At 46.1% G+C, this 20,334-nt stretch overlaps 1 protein-coding gene across 10 annotated transcripts in view; it reads left to right on the plus strand.

Annotated features, from left to right (window-relative positions):
- The window catches only part of LOC144113334 (uncharacterized), an 87,196-nt gene extending 67,127 nt beyond the window's left edge, over positions 1-20,069 (plus strand). For 8 of the 10 annotated variants that reach the window (XM_077646343.1, XM_077646353.1, XM_077646347.1 and 5 more), the window contains 4 exons: positions 7,985-8,140; positions 8,857-9,009; positions 18,459-18,780; positions 19,724-20,069. In XM_077646343.1, coding sequence (XP_077502469.1) covers positions 7,985-8,140; positions 8,857-9,009; positions 18,459-18,773 — 624 coding nt within the window. In that variant the 3' untranslated portion in view covers positions 18,774-18,780; positions 19,724-20,069. Of the gene's footprint in view, positions 1-7,984; positions 8,141-8,856; positions 9,010-18,458 lie in introns of all 10 variants that reach the window. The other 2 variants (XM_077646350.1, XM_077646349.1) reach the window with 1 other exon arrangement.
- Positions 20,070-20,334: the final 265 nt, after the last annotated feature.

Consider the following 20,334-nt stretch of genomic DNA (forward strand, 5'->3'; position numbering starts at 1 on the left):
ATTCACTTCCAAACTGTCACCATGGAACCTTATCAGTGAGGACGTCACGAGTTTGAATCGAGTGGTGGGAAAAGTTTACAGCGGTAGCTGTATATTGGAAGTTTCCCCAGTTTCGCTTCGTCTGTGTCGTCACTGTGCATCAGCGCAGGCTACTAATCCGCTACTTCTCACAATGTATGTGTTTGCCCTCGCTGTGAAACTGCTTTTCGCCGCTCTGCCGTCTGCCTCCTGTACATCAGTTTTGACCGCTGCCCCGAAGTTCCTTGAAAAAGGCCTTTTTCATACGCCTGCCCCATCACCGTTGCTGCCCCATCTCCTACCCTCATCGTCGTCAGAGGACGTCATCTTGGGCCATCAGTGACCAGTCCCATCACCAAGAACATTATCTGATAATTCTATCAGCCATATAAAGCCCCTGCTGTCATCGCCGCCGCTCTGTGGGCTCGGTAGCTGTGCATCAGCGCAGGCTACTAATCCGCTACTTTTCAGGTGTTTGCCCTCGCTGTGAAACTGCTTTTCGCCGCTTTGCCGTCTGCCTCCTGTACATCAGTTTCGACCACAGCCCCGAAGTTCCTTGAAAAAGGCCTTTTTCATACGCCTGCCCCATCACCGTTGCTGCCCCATCGCCTACCCTCATCGTCGCCAGAGGACGCCATCTTGGACCATCAGTGGCCAGTCCCATCACCAAGAACATTATCTGATAATTCTATCAGCAATATAAAGCCCCTGCTGTCATCGCCGCCGCTCTGTAGGCTCGGTAGCTGTGCATCAGCGCAGGCTACTAATCCGCTACTTTTCAGGTGTTTGCCCTCGCTGTGAAGCTGCTTTTCGTCGCTCTGCCGTCTGCCTCCTGTACATCAGTTTTGACCGTTGCCCTGAAGTTCCTTGAAAAAGGCCTTTTTCATACGCCTGCCCCAACACTGTTGCTGCCCCATCGCCTACCCTCATCGTCGCCAGAGGACGCCATCTTGGACCATAAGTGACCAGTCTCCTCACCAAGAACATTATCTGATAATTATATCAGCCATATATAGCCCCTGCTGTCATTGCCGCCGCTCTGTGGGCTCGGTAGCTGTGCATCAGCGCAGGCTACTAATCCGCTACTTTTCACAATGCAGGTTAGTAATGAGTTTTCCCTATTTGCTAAAAAAACCCGTAACTACTTTTTAATGGAGCTGCCGAGCCCTCAGTGCTGCTGTAGTATTGTCGCCAAGTGTTCACGTGTTCTCCGTTTTCTTTTACTATTGTCAGGCGATGTTGAGACTAACCCAGGCCCCGACCGTTTCAACAGCATAATTTCCGAGCTCCACAAACTAACTACTGGACAAACTACATTAATTTCCAATCTGCAGGGCATTAAAGACCAACTGAAAACTACCAAAACAACCTTGACCGACTTAAACAAGCGCATGGACACTCTGGAATCACACTACGCCACACTTTCTACTCTCCATTCTGAAATCGACGCCCTGAAAACTTTCAATACTAAACTTACCTGCAAAATCGGAAAACTGGAAGCACGTACGGACGATGCAGAAAATCGGTCTCGCCGTAACAATCTCATATTTTACAATATTCCTGACACTAACCCCACTGAAACGTATGCAGACTCGGAAGAAACAGTCAATCACCATTGCTCCACGCAACTAGATTTTGCCATCGAACCCAATCTAATCGAGCGTGCTCACCGCCTCGGGCGCCACTCTACTGATCGCACCACGCCAATCATCGTTAAATTCGCCTCATCGAAAACTAAAGAAAGCATCCTTTCCTTAGGTAATAAGCTGAAAGGCACCAACTACAGTATTGGCGAAGACTTCTCCCTTCCTGTTCGTAACGTCCGCAAACATCTTGCAGCCTTTGCCAAATCAGTATCCGATAAGTTCTCTTTGCACTTCAAAACATTACATATTCGTCCTAAACGCTACATATTCGATGAATCGTCACAAACAGTAAAAGAGGTAAATTAGCAACCATCTCAGCGCCTGTTGACAGATCGTTCTAAGCATCTACACCAAGAAGCCATTTCATTGTCAGCAATCTTTAATAACGTGCGCAGTTTCATTTCAAAGCGCGACATTGTTTCCCATATTGTCACTTCATCTGCCAGTAACATACTAGCCTTGACAGAAACGTGGCTAAAGAGCAATATTTCTGATAGTGAAGTGCTTGCAGACTTGCCCAATTTCTATGTTTTTCGCAAAGATCGCCCAGATCGAAGGGGAGGAGGGGTACTGATTGCTACCGCTCGAGATCTATCATGCTCAGCCATCCACCTGTCATCAGATATAGAAATATTATGGGTTTTATGCCACGCTTCCCCTAAATCAGTTGTGATCGGTGTTTGCTATAGGCCTCCTAACAGCCCAGATTTCCCTCGAAAACTTAATAACACATTGAATGAAATTAAAGCTAAACACCCTAAAACCTGCACTCTCCTATTCAGAGACTTCAATTTTCCGAGTATCGACTGGAATAATCTAACCGCTACAGGTAATAAGGATGCTAATGAATTTCTAGACGTTTGCCTTAATTTTAACCTCATTCTAACTATATCCGAACCAATTCAAGTAACCGAAGACTGCGCTAATATTCTAGATATATTATTAACGGATAACCCTGAATGCGTTCATTCCATCACTTATCTACCAGGCGTCAGCGATCACCACGTTATACATGCCGGCTTCACGCTTAAACCATCTTTATGCGCAATAACTAAAAGAACTATCCGATTGTATGATGAAGGAAACTATACAGCAATAAATAATGAACTGTGCGCATTTTTGCCAGGATTTCAATCTAACTTTCATCAATGATCCATTTATGGTAACTGGTCCTTGTTTAAGAGGAAAATCGAAGATCTAGTCGACAGGTCTATTCCAAACATAAATATACGATTTAACCCTCAAAACCCATGGTTCACAAATACACTCAAGCGCCTTGAAAATAAAAAGAAGTGTCTTTTCCGATCGGCCAAGCTGCTTCCTAGTAAGAATGCTTGGAACAAATATTACGCTGCCAAAAAAACGTACTTATCAAGAGTTGAGTTTCCCCTTCCGGTGGCGATGAGAGGAAACTACTTGATGATGAAATCGGGGTTTCTTGATGACCCGGTGGTTCTACTCTTAAAAATTCACATTACTCAAGGAAAGGAGAAGGTTAACTATTTATTTACAACATAGGTAAAAAAAACGAGAAGAAACAAAGCAAGGAGAAAACTATTTACATGACTAAACCGTGGATCAGACGAATTCAGCCCCCGCTCAACCCAGAGCGCTTGGTTTTAAACCCTCTGTCTCCGCCCTTAGCGGGGACAGCAACCAATAAGATAACAAACGACCCATCTCGCCAATCAGTGGTTAGGGAAAGGAAAATAAGGTCCGCCCACTGATCAGAGATTGGGGAAAAAGTTCTGATTAAATCATTTGGGAAGGAGGTTTCAAATAACCACACAAACAACACAAATGCGACTTCCGTTCCCCACGCCACCCACGGCACCACAAATGCTAGAAACATGTGCCGACGAGGCGATGACTCAGGTTGTTGACAGCAACAAAGAGAACACAGTCGTAAAGGGAATAATCCGTTTCCTGGTCACCCAGCACTCGGTCCCCACCCAGCTGTCTCTCTCCCGCATCGCCGAAGTCTCGTCACCCCTTGACGACGCACACATGTCGACATCTGTATATGGTTAGCGTTTTTCCCGGCGGGTCATCCCCGTGACGGCGCGGCGTAAACGAGGACGTCCGCCGCACGAAGGGGAGGCAGGAACGGGACGGGCCCCTTTGTTGGGGACTTCCGACCCCACTGGAGCGGCCTTCCTTGCGAACACAAGATCAACGAGTTCGCGGAAAGGTCAGCGAACTCCACACCTCCCAACCAAGAATGTCACGCAAACACTTGCTGTCAGTGTGACATTAAAGTCCAGCCACAAGGTTCCAAGCAGCACTGCGCACACACATACACAGCCTCAATTCGTTCCGTGCACACAAGGTTAGGACACCAATCTGCACGTTCCAGAACCTGCCATGTCCGCTCTCTGTATGCCAACTGCCAAGCTAGTCCTTAGGCTCCACTTCCTACATTACATCTACTGGTTACTTATACACGCAAACATTGAACATTCGGAGAACTCGCATGCTTTGATCTCTTGAGCCGCGCCCGGCTGGGACGCGGTCTCACTGGCGCCGACCGGTCACAAAAAAGGACAACTCCCGCGCCCCATTTGCAAGTGCCTCTGCGTTCCTGTGATAAACTTGTTCACAGGCCCGGTAGCGTGGTGATTGTCGAACGGTCCGGCCGTACAGACTCTGAAATGAAAGCGCCGTTGCCTGTCAAGCTTTCCCCCCTTGGCAGCAATCGGCAATCTGGCGCGCCAGATGAATGTTTTTGCTTTCTAATGCGTGGTGCGCGACCAGTTAGCCCTGACTGTCGCCTGCCAAGTACTCTCCATTTGTGGCGGCGCTCCAGCCTCTTCTGAAATATTTTACGTCGTGATTTCGCTCGCCTCTCTTTTTCCGCGCACACTGCTGTCCCCACTGAATAACGTGCTACGCCATTTCCCGCCTGCCGCTGCCTATCCACAACGTGAACGCCTCTTGCGGCCGAGAAGCAAGCCTTCACCTTGCCCTTCCGGTTGCTACCGTATGAGTCACCCGCAGGCGTATTGCGTTTAGGGTACACTCGGCGCCGACGACTCTTTCTAGGTGTCCGGTGGTTTTCTGCGTGCGCTTCCTTTGTTCCAAAATCATGCATGGAAACCGTCGCTGAATCTTCACGCAGCTCGTTGCTGTCGCCCGGCGCGCCTAACATGTCTGCCAATACGACTGTCCAAGTTAGCGCAACCTGCGTTCTTTGTATCGACAGCTCGACCGGCACGAGCGGCGCGTCCTCAGCTGCCAGTGATGGCCTACAGTCCCCCTTGGTAACAACTTCATCAGAACCTGCTGTTACCTTTAAAGTTTGTCGTGCGCTTTCGCAGTTCTGGGGAACTAATCTGCCAGGGACAGCGACGTCAGACTCAGAATTAACACTTCTTAATTCCGGCCTCGCTCTCTGTGTTTCCTGCACCTGTACTTTTTCCGTCTCGCTGGCCTGTTATCGTGCTATACGCTCCGAACGAAGACGAAACGTTTCGCGCTTCAGTTCAAGCGATTCCCTCTCTACCTCTGCAGTCTGCAACCGCAGTTGCAGTATCGCTAACCGCGTCGATGTCGCCTCTGGTGCGGTGCTCTTCTGATCTCCGCCCGTATGGCCCGCGGGCGCCAATGGGTCCTTTTCTGGCATGGGAGCGAGTACCGTTTTCAATTCATTTGCATAATCGCCCAACCGCTCTTGATGTTGTGCATCCGCTAGTGGCGGAAGCTGCATTTGCATTAATTTTATTTCTTTAAGCTCAATTTGGAGCTTCAACTTTTCAATTTCAAATATTTGAGCCCTGCGCTCATTTTCTTTCCACAAAGCTTGCGTCATGTTTCCTAGTGCCTGCTCTGTTGACACGAGTTGCTCGATAGGCTATAGACCATTCCCCCTCGCGGCATCCATCCCTGCATCAGTCATTTCAATGCTACCGTATAGCGTACGACTATTACACAGACATGGCAAATTCGGAGAAAGCAGGAAGGTGTCCTACCTCTTTCGATGCTCCGACGACCGCAGCACTGTCAATCTCAGCGTGATGACAGCGGGCTCCCGGGAAGGTATAGACGCCCACGAGTTGATCCTGGTCCCTCAGCAGCTCACTGCCTCGGACCTCGCTTGACTTGGTCGCTTGGTTCTCAACCTTTTCGATGTGGACGCTGGGTTCTTTTCAGCTGCTCGCTGACTCGACCCCCGATGGCTTGTCGTTGCCCGGCTCCTTCAGCTCCTCGCTGACTTGAGCCTCCGACGTCCTCTCGAACTCGACCCGTGACCTGAAGCTCTCGACGTCGTCTTTCGACGCAGCTTCACGTTTTCTCCTTTAGGACAAACAGCTTGTCCACCGACTTGTTCTTCTCACCTTCCGTCCAATGCCTTGAGTAGAAAGAAGTTTACAAAATTTACACCCCCATATTTTGAAGTGGATTGAAGAGTTTTTGACTAATCGTTCGCAGTTTGTCTTCGTTAACAATAAGAACTCTAACTCACTCTTAGTAACGTCGGGCGTCCCACAGGGATCTGTGCTTGGCCCACTACTGTTTCTCATATACATTAATGATCTGCCTTCAAACGTAACATCTAACATACGCATGTTCGCTGACAACTGTGTACTTTATCGTGCTATTCTCACCACTGCTGACCAATCTGCTCATCAAAATGATCTTAATGCTGTTCAGGAGTGGTGTAATAAGTGGCTAACGGAACTTAACCCACGTAAATGTAATGTATTGTCCATCAGTCGCCGCCGTAATCCTCTAATCTTCTCTTACGTAATATCTGAAGTTCCCGTACAACTAGTTCAGCCATAAGTACCTAGTCATAACAATTTTTAGCGATCTTTCTTGGAGCTTGCATGTTACTAACATAATATCGTCAGCAAACAAGACACGACGCTAGGTTTCCTCAAGCGCCATCTTCACCACGCTCCCCAACATGTAAAGTTATTAGCTTACAAATCATTCGTCAGGTCCAAACTAGAATTTGCATCACCCATTTGGAATCCTCTTCCAGCTTACCTCATCAATGCCCTCGAATCTGTTCAAAATTGCGCTGCTCGCTTCTTTCATTCATCGTACTCTTGTGACATCAGCGTTTCCTCCTTAAAAACAGCATCCGGATTATCACCCTTATCGCTCCGCCGTCGCATTGCCAGCCTGACTTTATTTCACAAATTCTTCCACAGCCCTATGCACATCGCACCTTATGTTCTTCCCCCAGCACGCATATCTCATCGCATCAGCCATCACCTACAAGTTGCCCGTCCATGCTCACGCACCGTCACTTTTTCTAATTCCTTCTTTCCTAGTGCAGCCGCAGACTGGAACGGCCTTCCAAACAACGTTGCCATCATCACTTGCCCAAGTCTTTTCACTGAAAATGTAAAAACTTTCCTGTTGTTGTGAATTTGTGCTTTTAATTGTTGCCACTCCTTATGTAACACCCCTTTTTTGGGGCCTTTAATGTAATAAAATGAAATAAAATATGAAATGAAATGAAATGTGACCTTGGTCCCATGTGCAAAGCAGAAAGGGAGAGCAAAGGAGGAGGAACAGGAGGAGAGGTTGAGGGGGAGAGCCATATGTGCACAGGGGAGATGCAGCAACAGGGTGACTCATCAAGATGCATATAGAAGATGGCACATAGAGGCATTTAAAACCAGTGTGTCGGGCTAGTCGTGGCGAAAGCAGTGAGATGGATGAAGCTGAATGGCACCATCCAGAAATCTGTGCTCAGGACATGATGCATAAGTGATACGCACTAGCTTGGAAATTTGCTGTGCCTGGAGATGAAGGGGTCTTAAGACCGTCTGTTACCAACCCTTCAGAAGCGTCTAATGCAAGAGTGTGACACCGATTAGAAACGCGAGGCTAGTGAAGACCTTGAAGTTTGCACCCATTAAGTGGTGCAACAATGTGAGTTGTGCAAGGGCCCCAAGGTTTTGGTTCAGGAACGTGATGCAATTAAGTGTTGTGCACTACCAGCTAGTGCTGATACTCTCTGCATAAGGGGGTGAGCATTGGGTGATTCTTTTAATTTTCACAGCAATAGATGCTTCTTTTGCTGCCAGAAAAATGTCATCATAGCCAGAAAGAGCCACAAAATCTGTTTTTACTAGGAAAAATACTTTGATAGACTTGTCCTCAGTGTTCCTTTAAGTGGTTTTTCCTGCTGTTTGGTAAAGCTGTGTTCACAATGAAGCATTATTATGTCAATGCACTGTGGATAAGTTGAAGTGACCTTGTGAACAAGAAGCATCATTTTGACATTTGCATTTGGCTTATGCTGTGCTTTCCCCCGCCCATATTTTTTTTATGCTTCATTTTACTTATTTCCTGTTTCATTGTAGGTGCACTACAGCCGGAAGCATCGTGGAGAGGTTTTCAATCAAAATTCAGTTATTGCTGATCCGAGCTCAATTGAACAACAGAAGGACAGAGTGTACAAGTGTCTTAGTTGCTCCTACATTTTTGGCAACATGAATGACATGAAGCGGCACTTAAGGGTGAGAGTTCCTCTAAGAGTCCTGAATGCAAGCGAATCACTTTTCATTCAAGTACTTAGGAGAACACATTCCCATTCTTTTAGTTGCATTGCAGACTTGTATGCATGCTCATATAATCACTTTGGAGCTATGGTAGTATGTAGACAATTAGAGGTTCTGTTTAAGAGGCCTGGGCTTGCTCTACCGCAGTGGTATGCTGCACATAAATGGTGGAAAATGAGTAATGCTTAAGGAAGGCCCAGCCTCGTGGCAGCAAAGCACTGTATAAAACTGGAGTACTATGTCTTAGTGAAAGTAAAGTTATTATTTGGGAGTGACATAGGAATTTTACAGATGCTCTAACTTGCATTTCAGCTTTGCATGTGTTCATTGTGAGTGGTGAAGCTGAGCTATGAGTGAGCAACACATTGTCTGCAACACTCTTTGATTCTGGTTACTGAGAGGAGGGCATTGCATCTGTTTTGTGAAAAAATCGTGACTTGTGAGGTCATTGCCTTAAAAATTTCCGAAATATTTTGGAAGCCCGCTCGTTTAGTAACAGCAAAATTTTTAATTTCCTTTGAGCTACACCTTACCTTTGCTTGTAGTGTTCATGTTATTAAAATTCTGTTGCGATAGCAGTGATTTTCAGCTGCAGTTCAACTAGTAGAAGAATGTGTAGCAGAGAACTGCCAATGGGTTTTAAGAATGCATTCTGTACTTGTGTTTGTCCCCAGTTGAAACATGGCGTGTGCTTGGAGAACTTGGATCTGAGCGTGGAAGAGGTGTCAGCAGAAGCTCTTGCTTCAGAGGCAGAGGCAGCTGCGGCTAGTGCCCAGCAGGAGATGACAATGGAGCCTGCTCTTTGTGAAGACATTGAAGCACTTGAGGTAAGCTAGTGTTGTGTAAGTTAGTGCCAATCTGTGCCAATTTAACCAGTGAATGAAACACTCGCTACACTTTCAAAAGACCGCCATGAACTCCTTTCGAATTACTGCAATAATTGTTTGAAAGTAGTTATAACACTGCTCAAATATTCGAAGGACTGTCTTCCTTGGCCCTGATTGGACAAGTACCTTTCATGGTGCTGCAAACAACTTGGAAATGAATTATAGCTGCACTGATAAATAATGCATCATGTTCCAGGGTAACTGATACTGTGTACAATGTTACTTTGGAAACGATATAACCCATGAATTTATTGTCTGTGCTGAATAAGTCATGTTTGTCCCATGGAGGCCTGGTTTTCCAGTACTGTAGCAGTAGTTGGATTGTTGCCTGGAGTGCCTCGGATATGGCTAACAGATATCTACAGTGAAAAATTTTATGTCGCAGTCGAAATCTACATGCGGAAGGAGCCGACCAGTGTATATCCTATACACCCCATACAGGGCGTTCAAAATTGAACTTTACAGATTTTTAAAATTAGGTAGTAAGTGGTGCATGAAATCCACCTCTGCACATAAGTTATGCATGTACGGGGACACAAAGTGAGATAATTGTCAGGCATCTAATTAACTAACAATGAATAATAAACTTTTTAGTGACTCCAGTAAAGGGGCATGTTTATATTGAAAGCTAAGAGGCAGTAGCATTCCTACACAATTCCATTTGGTAGAATTTTCCTAGCACACATGTGTTCTGAGGTATTCGCGTCCAAATCTTCAGCTCGATAAGCGCACTAATTGCGGATAAAAGAGGGTGAGGACTGCCGTGAAACTCCCACCAGTGGGACACGATATTTCAATCTGCCAACGTCTTGGAGTGACCTTGAAGCTGATAACTCTTTCCCGGAAGGAAAGCCCAACGCAACAGCTCCATCACACTAGGGAAGAATTTCGTGCCGACTGCCACCGCCTCCATGCGTAATTACGTGAGGTCAATGGAAACTTTGGGGGTGACTATCTCAAAGCATTTGCTCTAGAACAGAGGTTCTCAAGCTTTTTTGCCTCAAGGAACCCCAACAGCCTTCAGCATGTGCCAGGGAACCACCTCTGATCCACGCCCCCGCCCGGCACACGAGGGGGTGGTTACTGAACGGTGCGACACCCGCGCTAATCCCCTTAGGCTCCAGCAACGACTTTCCACTGTTCCCTTGCCGCCACCATGTGCAGTTGGCTTATTGCCACCTCCGAACGCTGCTGCGCGTCTCACCGTCTCGTCCTCTGCTGACTGGCGGTACCCGAGGGGGAACGTTCTTCTATTGTACCAAGGCTGGCTCGAGGAAACCGCTTGTTTCCGGTCCTCGGGCGACCTTGCGGCTTGCGTCGAGTGTAACAGTGCAGTTCTGATTGGTGGTGCCCAAAAGCGAGTGAAATGTGTTTTCATTTGATTTTTTTTATTTTTTATTTTCTAAGTGGAATAACTCGTTTGCATGCTCTGATTTCAAAAATTGATTTTGCACTGGTCTCTGGGACACATCAAGAATCTATTTAACCAGATTAATCACACAAAAAACATGCGGCGACCCTCGAAAGTAACAGGAAAACAGTAAAAATGTGTCCTCTTAGCTTTCTTCTCCCATCATTTATCGCATGGACTGCTCGCATTCGGACGCAGATAGTCTTGGATCTCATGCGAAATTTTGCAAGTGGGCTTTCCCACCTATCACCCGTAATTTGAACAAGATGGTCAACAAGCTGTGCCGATCAATCACAATGCGAAAGCGCAGCTTATTTTGTTTGAACGTTCTATAAAGTGTTACAAACCTAATGCCCACATCCATGGAATCTGACCTCCACAAATCTTCTAGCGTAAGCTCCGTCACATCGTTTTGGTCAAGTACGATGTGGGAAAGCCCACTTGCGAAATTCTGCGTGAGGCTCGTGAAGTGGGGTCGAGACGAGGTGACACTGACAGGGCAAGCATGGTGCATAGTAACCTATGCACCTCTGATGTGCGTGTAACGGCGAGTGTGACGACGATAGGAGGGCCTTGTCGCTAGGCCAAAAAATAGCCTGGCCACGTAGTTTCGGTTTCTGAGCTTCGCAGCCAGCCCAGGGCGACGCCGCGCATTCGCCAGCCGTCCAAACCCATGTGTGTACCGCTTTTGGATGTTAGCTCGCACATCACTGGTCATTTTCTTTTTAGAAGCTGACTCACTGTTCTGATAGAATTGCCCTCGTTTATGTCTGCGTTACTCTTCCAGCTAGAAACTGCACGCTACTCGCTGGCTTTTTGCCGTTTGTGCAAAGCAGTCTCCTTACAAGGCTTTACCACATTTTCAAATTTTTGGCATTTTTTTTTAGTGGAGGGCCATTTAATAACTATACCTTTGGATAATTGCTGCATTTCTTCTGGTACCTTTAGTCTGAATTAGATTTTCACTACCCATCATGTTATCTTCAGTTGCCAGCCGATTGTCATTCATGGATTTTATTTTATTACTTATCTTTCATGAAAACAGTACAGGTTGCATATTGTTGTGCTGTTTAATCAAACAGTATGCATTTCTTTGCATCTCACTTTTTTTTTCTATTATGCTGAGTCAATCTAAGCCTGTTTATTTCGGTTGAAATGACCATACACTATTTTGAAAAAAAAGTTAGACAACATTTGCCTATTTTTCTCCTGAAAATTTTTTTTATGCTTAACAGATGTTCAGTATTTGATTCAATATACAAAGACTTTTTTTCTTCACATTCTTATTCAAAAATTTCAGTATTCGTACATCCTTGCTGTGCACATACCCTATATACGTACTATATACCTATATATTTACTCGCATAATGACCCCCCCTCCTAATTTTGTCATTAAGAGTTCACTTTTTTTTTTATTAAACTCGCATAAAGTATGCGAACCTGGCCATCAGGGCCGGTGTTCAGCATTGCATTTTGCTTCATCTCGTGCCACGATTGGCCGCCACCGCTGACTATTGCAAAATCGGCATAGGCTCCAAAAGCACCACTGAGCGGTGCTAGTGCTCCTGACCAGGAGTGCCATCTTTGCAGAAAAATAGAAACTGAGAATGCCCACTGCAGTGCTTTGCCGCCGCATTCCCTCTCTCTGCAGTGCGGCTTTAAAAAGATATGCGAGCTTGACAGCTATTTGAGAAAGCGAATTTGGTTAAACGTGAGAACCTCTTTAATCACGTGTACGCTGTGGAGCAGACTATTGACAATGAGGAAGCACGACTGAGCGGAAATGCATTTCACAAGTCAGCAATCGCATCGTTTACAGCGTTATCTCTGGGTAAATCCGTAATTTTGTTACATGCTCAACATACTGAACGAAGTATAAGTATACTGCGAAATGAAGCGGCACAGTCGATCATGTTCTCCATTGTCGAATACGAGGCGTATGCTTCGGTTGGTTTGATATGGCATCCTTGTAGAAATAATAGTGTACTTTTGGGGATGGAAGTTTCAAGCATGTGAGAAAAAAAATCCTCCACATTCGTGGCCTATTATCCACTGAAAACCCCAGGAAGTTACAGAATACGCGTGCTTCATCCATTAGAAAATCACCCGCTGACTTGTCTGCGAGGTAGCTGAACTTTAAGCAGTGCAAGGCTAGGCGAACTGCTCACATCATTTTGGTTCTCATGCCATTCTGTCGCGAATTGGTAACGCGTCCCCGACTTTCCGAAGGTGAACTCTATCGCGTGCAGATTCGAACAAGAGGACAAGAGAACAAAGAGGTTAAAGAAAACAAAATGAAGCCGTATTTATAATTTAAAGGAAAAGGGGGCCAATAAGAAACGGACACGAAAACAAAAAAAACACACACTCAGCGTACCATGCAACACTACAGAATAAAAGGAAAGAGTTCACCAGGTACTGAGTGTCCCAAGTGAAGCGGGGATGCCTTGCAGACAGGGCGGACGCAGGTGGCTGTAGTGCGACGCGTCGCTGGCACTGGCACTGCGTCGACAGAAGCAACAGAAGGGAGCCAGGTGGTATTAGGAGCGGAGAGAACTGCAGGGAGACGCCGGTGGTCTCCAGAAGACAGCCCGAAGAACTTGGCAGCAGCAGGATAAGCGTAGCCAGGACCCATCGACGGCGTCCCATAACACCGGAAGCTTAGGACAGGCTATCCAAGAGTGCCTTTCGGCAGCACGGACCCTCAGTCCATCGGCTGCCACCTCCACGCTAGCAAGGAATGCAGGAGGCTTGCATCGGTGATCCAAGGGAGGTCCACGGCAGCACGGACCCAACGTCCGACGGCTGCCACCTCCATTGAATAACCCGATCTCCGCTGCTCTGTCTCCCTTCACACCTCGGTTTTCTGATACGTCAGCTCTCTAGCTCCTCATGCTCGCCACGCTCTTCATCGCCGTCGCCTTGCACACACTCGCACACGCGCAATGCTGGGCTGGCACGCGCAGCGCTCCGCTGTCGACGCACCACTGTCGGCGCACGTACCGCACTCAAAAATCCCGAGAATTTGTTGTGCACCTCACACATGCTTGCACTTGAGTTTTGTGAGAATTTCGGCTTAACGGACGTAGAACTTGCTACGGGACCGTGTTGTTCAGTGTGAGTGGTGCTGCAACACACTCGCATAAATAGCGCGGGTGTAAACACACATTCGAAACATTGTACTGAGTGTTCTGCATTATGAAAATTTTAAGCAAATGCTTTCGTCTTAAATTTTGCTTCGTGCACGCTCTCTGAATGTAGCTGAAACAATGTAGTGTGTCATGTGGCATGTTGCTGAATATTTTTTGAGGCAAGTTTAGGAAGGCAGTTTCTCTTCAAAAACAGTGGCAGAAATCTACGATATCTCTCTTATTCCACTCTCTCACAGCTGGCATGGCTATGCCAGCAAAAGGGAGCTTTTCGTTCTATAAGGAACATGCACCTGCAAAGCTGATTTTAAAGCTCAGTGCAAGCACGCAGCTATGGTGTGATTTCATGTAAATGACTGCGAAGTAAATTTACGCACCTGTTAACCCCAGAAATGGGGCAGTCCCAATGGGAAGAGAAGGGGTGCTTGTAACAGGATGTTTTCACATGTTGGTACAGTTTAACAGGTGTACTGTGTCCCTTGGTATTGTCTGCACTGTTGTGGCAGCCCATTTCTGTCAGGCGTGCTAAACCAAGTGGCATTTTCGCAGTGTCAAGTGAGCACACCAAACTAGTGGAGCGGCGTCCCCGCTTGGGCCCCAGCCAGACTGCAGAGCGTGTGCACGCACACCGCCACTGCCATCAAACCGGCAGCGCATATTCTCAGTCAGCTACAGCTCACTGCCAGGAAAGAAATGCATTATTGCCTTTGTGTGACCAAACTTGAGCTTCAGTTCCCTATAGCGCCATGGTACAGTGAACACCTTTAGAAGCAAATGATGCTAAACATCGGAGCTGCACGAACATGAGTGAAGTGGGGATGCAACTTGTCGATGGTGCGCTTTTGTTGATGGAAGAAAGGGCGGGTGGGGGGACGGCCGTATGATATGAAATTCCAACTAACAAAAAAAATCTCACACCTTTTTTTTTCTCCTGAGTTATGAATCCTCACCCCAATTTGATGCCAACTTTTCTGGAAAAAAAAAAGTGGGTTCATTATGCGAGTAAATTCGGTACATTGTATATTCAGTGTATTGGCGGTATTCATGACCTGAAGGAAGCGCCACAATTGATCCAACATGGCGGCGTTAAGGAGGACTGCTTCTGGGGTCTGCCTAGGTAGAATCGCACTTGTTTTGAAATTTCTCAATAACCTCGCACTTGTTTTGTAATGGTGGCAACCATGTGTGAGCCGACAGTCGTGCTTCTAGAGGGTGTAAAAGAATTAACGAGAAACAAAAAAGAAATCGCTGTCTATGTTTGAAAACTGCAGATGTGAAAGCTGAGTGGTAGACAAGCGACGTGCACTTAGAAGGGAATTTAAAATCAGTGACATTAAAAAAGAAAGCATTTGCACAACAGGTAAATGACAAAACTAGAACCATGATTTGTTTTTGCACTTAGGGACTGTCATACTGCTTGCACAGAAAACAAGCTGGAAAAGTTTGCCAGTTACCGTCTCTTTAGTTTTTGCTCTTATGCCTTTTTTTGTTCACATGAATTTTATTAACCATGTGCTACTTTAAATTAGAAATTATGAAAATTATGAATTATTCCTCATCTTGTGCTGTTTTCTTGGAGCGATTAACCGCACTTTGTGTTGTTAATTTTGTTCGCAAGCAGTAGATAGAACACGCATAATAGATGTGCTACGATACAATTTTTTCTGTCCGATTCTGTTTGATTCTTACCATCGGCCCATCTAAGTGACTGATTCCAGTGACAGCAAAGGCATGGGGCAATAACAAAGTGCAAAAAGAGTCCGAATAAAATGTAATTAGAATGAAATCATTATCATCCCTCGCTCCCCGTGGGTACCTAAGCAGCATATTGCGTACACGCGTCATAATAAGGCAGGCATTACAGACAGTCATGCAGAATATTTTGCTCTTGAATGTCCCCATTAGAAGTGTGATTGGTTGGTTGGTGTCGTCGGTCAGTCGCATTAAGGAGCAGGTGGGATTAGCCTTGCATGCATCATGGCGGCACTCGCTTCATCTGTGGTGCATAGAAAAAAAAAATGATGGTCGATTTGACTAGTTAGGCCAAATGCAAATTAGGTGCGCTTGCAGTTCGGTTTTCCCTTCGGTTCTGGTGTTCAGATCCAATGTTCCCGGATGGCAGTTGTTCGGATAGCAATAATGGGTTAATGTCCATATATGCGGAATTGGCCATTCTCTCCATTCATGTATCCCTGGGAGTCTTTCTACCATTCCTGGTGCAGTTGTTCAGTGGTCAAGTTAAGATGCGCCACTGCTCTTCTATGGCAGGTGCTGCCATCGGTGGGACTTGGGTTGCTTGGGTTAGGGTGCGACTTGGGTTGCTCTTCCCGACCAGCCTCTACGATTAGAGCTGCCGCCTGACACAGTGGGCAGGTTGCTACGTGTATATATATATGTAATACCTGGGCATGTTGCCCACTACCCGGTGGGCAGGTGAGCAGCCTGCCACAAAACAGTCTTCAGACAAAGACAGACAGACAAGCAAACTAACAAGCACACAAAGGCTAAATGCGGGCAATGGCCACTATAAGTGCTAGTGCACTAAAAGGCCATAGCACCTCTATCACTGTGCGCTGCTAACATGGTGCTTCCTGAAGGTCCAGAAACTATGAGGCATGTGGTAATAAGGCTCCTTTTGGATTTCTTAGCCGTGTGCTCAGTGATGTTTGTTAATAAATAGTGCCTCATATTTACCAAGGCCCTTTTAGTCCGGGCAATGTTTTTATTTTTTAAGCCGCCGCAGTGGCTCAGTGGTTATGGTGCTCTGTTGCTGACCCGAAAGACCTGGGTTCGAACCCGGCCATAGCAGTCACATCTAGATGGAGGCAAAATGCTAGACACTCATGTGCTGTGCAATGTCAGTGCACATTAAAGAACCCCAGGTGTTCGACATTTTCTGGAGCCCTCCACTATGATGTTCCTCATGGCCTCACAAGCCAAACTAAACCGAATCATCTTTTTAGAAGTATTGACTTGGTGCCTGATAACTGTGCTGCCATGGTTCTGCAAGCATTCCACTACAGCTTGAAAACATCCTGTTCCCATGTTCTCTGTGTATTGCTGGCACCAGAAAACTCTCGCAATGACACTTAGTGGCTCTTCGATCTCTTATTGTGCAAATATTACTAAAACTCTTACTAAAACTTACTAAAATTTACTGAAACTCTGGCATTGTCAGAATGTACCAGTAAACCACTTGCACAATGGAGCAAATGACGTAGTTCTGCATGAGCAGACTCTTTATAGATTAATTTGGGGTGCGCCGCAATGTGTCGTCGATTTCATGAAAATTGTCTAGACAGTAAAAGTCATTTATTTCATACTTCAAGGGACCAGAAAAAACGTTTAGTTATCCTAAAGTTCGAATTATCAAATGACCTCCAAAAAACTGCCTGAAGCCATCCCCATCCGAGAAAATTATTTTGTGCGATTGGGCAACATTCATGTGCTTTTAGGATCACAGTTGTGAGGAAACGACTATTTTTCACATTTTTTTCAATGTTTTATGCGTGCACATTGTCGGGAGCGTCGAAACAAAACTGCTTCAAAATGGGAAGGTCCTCCGCAGCATTCTTCACAGTGCGTTGCAGTGGCAGTGGGGTCCCTTGCAAGCTGCTGTGTTGCCTGTGAGGAAGCTTCACCACACAAACAGCAAGTGGCACATGACAAGCACGTATTGGTGCACTGTTAGAATGGAAGAACCAGGTGGACATAAGCGAGGAAAATGTGCACTGGCACTGACTGGCGAGAAAAAGAGCATAAAGACCAGCGATGCACCAGTTGCCATCAAAAACAGCGTGCAGCTGAGCTCGGTTGGCTGGCTGATGTGCGGTCGGTAGCCGTTGTCACTGCGGGCTGGTGCGAAGCTCAGGAAAGCTGTATTCCCAAAACGCAGCTGTCAGATCGTCATCACGTTGGCCATTGTGTACGTCGGAGGTCTGCTGGCAACACTGTGTCATGCATTTAAGGTTTGAGGTGAACTATTGGGACAATCGCTTGCGTACCAGTCATCCTTGACACAGGCTTGCTTCAGCTGCCTGCCTGAATATAGCATTGCGAGGCCCACAGCGTCCAAATTGCCAAGCGTGAGGTGCTATAGACATGCATGGGCCTTGGTTGAGACCATGCCGATAGTCCGAATTATCTGGATTTCCGAATTAGCCAGGTTTTTCTGTATACAAGGTGTATCCTGTACACTGCACACGTATACATTTCTTATCCTAGCAAATGTACATTCTAACGTGCCCCCCATCTTTTTATTCTTATCTGCTCGATGCAACAGTTGAAATTATTTTGAAAGGGTACAGGTATGTCAGGGTAGTGAGAAAAGTAGAGAGAAAAGCAAAACCAGTATGGTGGTTTTGATTATATAATTGCATTTCATTGTATTACCTTGCACTGCTTTTTGCAACATTCTAAACAGTAAAGATGCCGCCCCGAACATACCTGTGGTGTATCTCATCCAGTATGTGTGGAATGGCGTGTTGTTTGTAATACATACAGTAAATGACAAACGGTCTGTAAAACTACATGACGTAACTGGTGCGTAAGAATGGCTAGTGGTTTGTCCTGTTCTCATTAGTATCCTGTCCATAGAAATTATTGGCTAAGCTGTATTCATACAAAAGCCACATAAGAGCAGGAATTTCATTGGTTCACTTGGCAGCATGTCTAAAGAATGTGCACTTGCTTACACACAGTTTGTGAACACAGGACGGTGCCTTTGGATTTACTGCAACACTCCTTGACTATTGCCTTGAACTTCGCTGTCCTGACAATGCTGGTATGTGGAATATCACCATTTGCCATGTGTTGTGCAACTCATGCAGGTTCCAGTGGGAGCCGCAGTGGAAGAGGAGGCAGCAGAGGAAGGCACAGTGAGCCTGATACAGCAGATGGTGGAGCAGGGTACCCTTGCTGCAGGCCAGGAGGTGACACTGCAGGCCTTAGATGCCGAGGGCTTGCTGACGACACTGAACCCAGAGGCCATCATTGTGCGTGAACAGGATGGCCAGCCACTGTTATTAGGCACCCAGGGGTCCTACCTCATTCATTATGTGCAGCAAGATCCTGATGGCATGGTCCTCCAACAAGGACCCCACGAACAGGTCCAGCAAGAGATCATCGTTGAGCTCACTCCATGACCACAAGGTACATACATGTGTCATCATTTGATTGTGTGAATACATCATAGTGATAGGTGGCTGGATAAAAATCTATCAAGGTATCATTGCATGAGAAGAAAGCACAATCTCAGGCACACACCTGGGTCTAAGACTTGCATCACTTTTCTGCATCTCGTTGTGCCCAGTCCGCTAGCTTGCAGGAACTTAATTCAGGCACTGTTGCAGTGTCATCTGTGAGGCCTTATTTACTGACCGCGTCCCCCTTTTTGTGGCAGAAAGGAATGTTTGCTCAGTGGAGTTTGGAGCTTGACAAGACATAAATGCTCCAATTCTGTTAGTGCTTACTCATTTGGATAGAAATTTCAAAGCAGATGAACTTTTTATGCTACACAAATGTAACATATTTGTTCAACAGAGTTGTTATAGTTCAGTTTTTACAGCACTTGAATGTAATCGATCCCGGCCATGGCGGTCGCATTTTGATGGAGGCGAAATGCTAGAGGCCTGTGTACTGTGCGATGTCAGTGCACGTTAAGGAATCCCAGGTGGTCGAAATTTCCAGAGCCCTTCACTACGACATCCCTCATAGCCCGAGTCGCTTTGGGACGTTAAACCCCCCATAAACCATAGTCACGGCACATCCGGCTCACAAAGGCGGCGATGAACAGGACTCCGGGAACGCTGCCCTCCACATACGTTAATGGACTGCGCCACGTGCTAACAAAGGGAGAGCGAAGGCAGCCCCCCACCGCTCCTGCACACATTTTAGTCACCCCTGAAGAAGGGACTGAGCTGGTCCCGAAATGTTGGGCAAAAATAAAATATTGGTTGGCGTCAGTTTTCTCTCAACTAAGGTAACTACATAACTAATGTAAGAATATTCCAAGACACTGCACTCCTTGAACTTGTTTTATTGAGGTTTTATATTGTACTGGTTTACCTGATGTGATGCATCTTCTTCATTTCAGCTTGTAAAAAAGAAACCACTGCAGCTCTTCAGCCCAATACTGTCGTCATTTTGAGCTGCTTCATTAGATCTAGCATATCGTGTGGTGCAGCTCCTAACTGCTGTTGTCATATTGAGCTGTTTTGTTGGATGCAGCACAAGATGTGTGAAAACGGCGCACGCTGCACTAGCAAGAAAGGCGCACCACCACAAAGCAATGCGCTGGTATTTGAGGGTGAATATTAGTCATCTTCACATACCGACACACATGGTCAGTATGTGGTTTGTTACACATTAACAAACCTGTACATATGATGCTGGAACATTGGTGTAATTGTCACTGTTAATAAAAACAATGCTCGAATGTATCTTAGTGCATTTGGTTCATCATAAGTGCTTCTGCCAAAAGCTCAGTTTTAATGAGCTGCAATGTTGTCCAACTTTAATTCCACAAATGTTTTGAATTAGAGAGAAAGAAACCTCATAGTTTTTAGTCATGTTACTTACCTATATCCACCAGAGTGTAGCTGCATGCCTACAAAAGTAACAACATGCAGTTTTCACAACTATTCGCAGGGCAGTTGCTCAAAATGATAGCCAGGGCAAGGCCAAATTGATAATGAAGCACCTTTT

This window comes from Amblyomma americanum, chromosome 1 (assembly GCF_052857255.1).
Source record: "Amblyomma americanum isolate KBUSLIRL-KWMA chromosome 1, ASM5285725v1, whole genome shotgun sequence".
In the NCBI taxonomy this organism is placed as follows: Eukaryota; Metazoa; Arthropoda; class Arachnida; order Ixodida; family Ixodidae; genus Amblyomma; species Amblyomma americanum.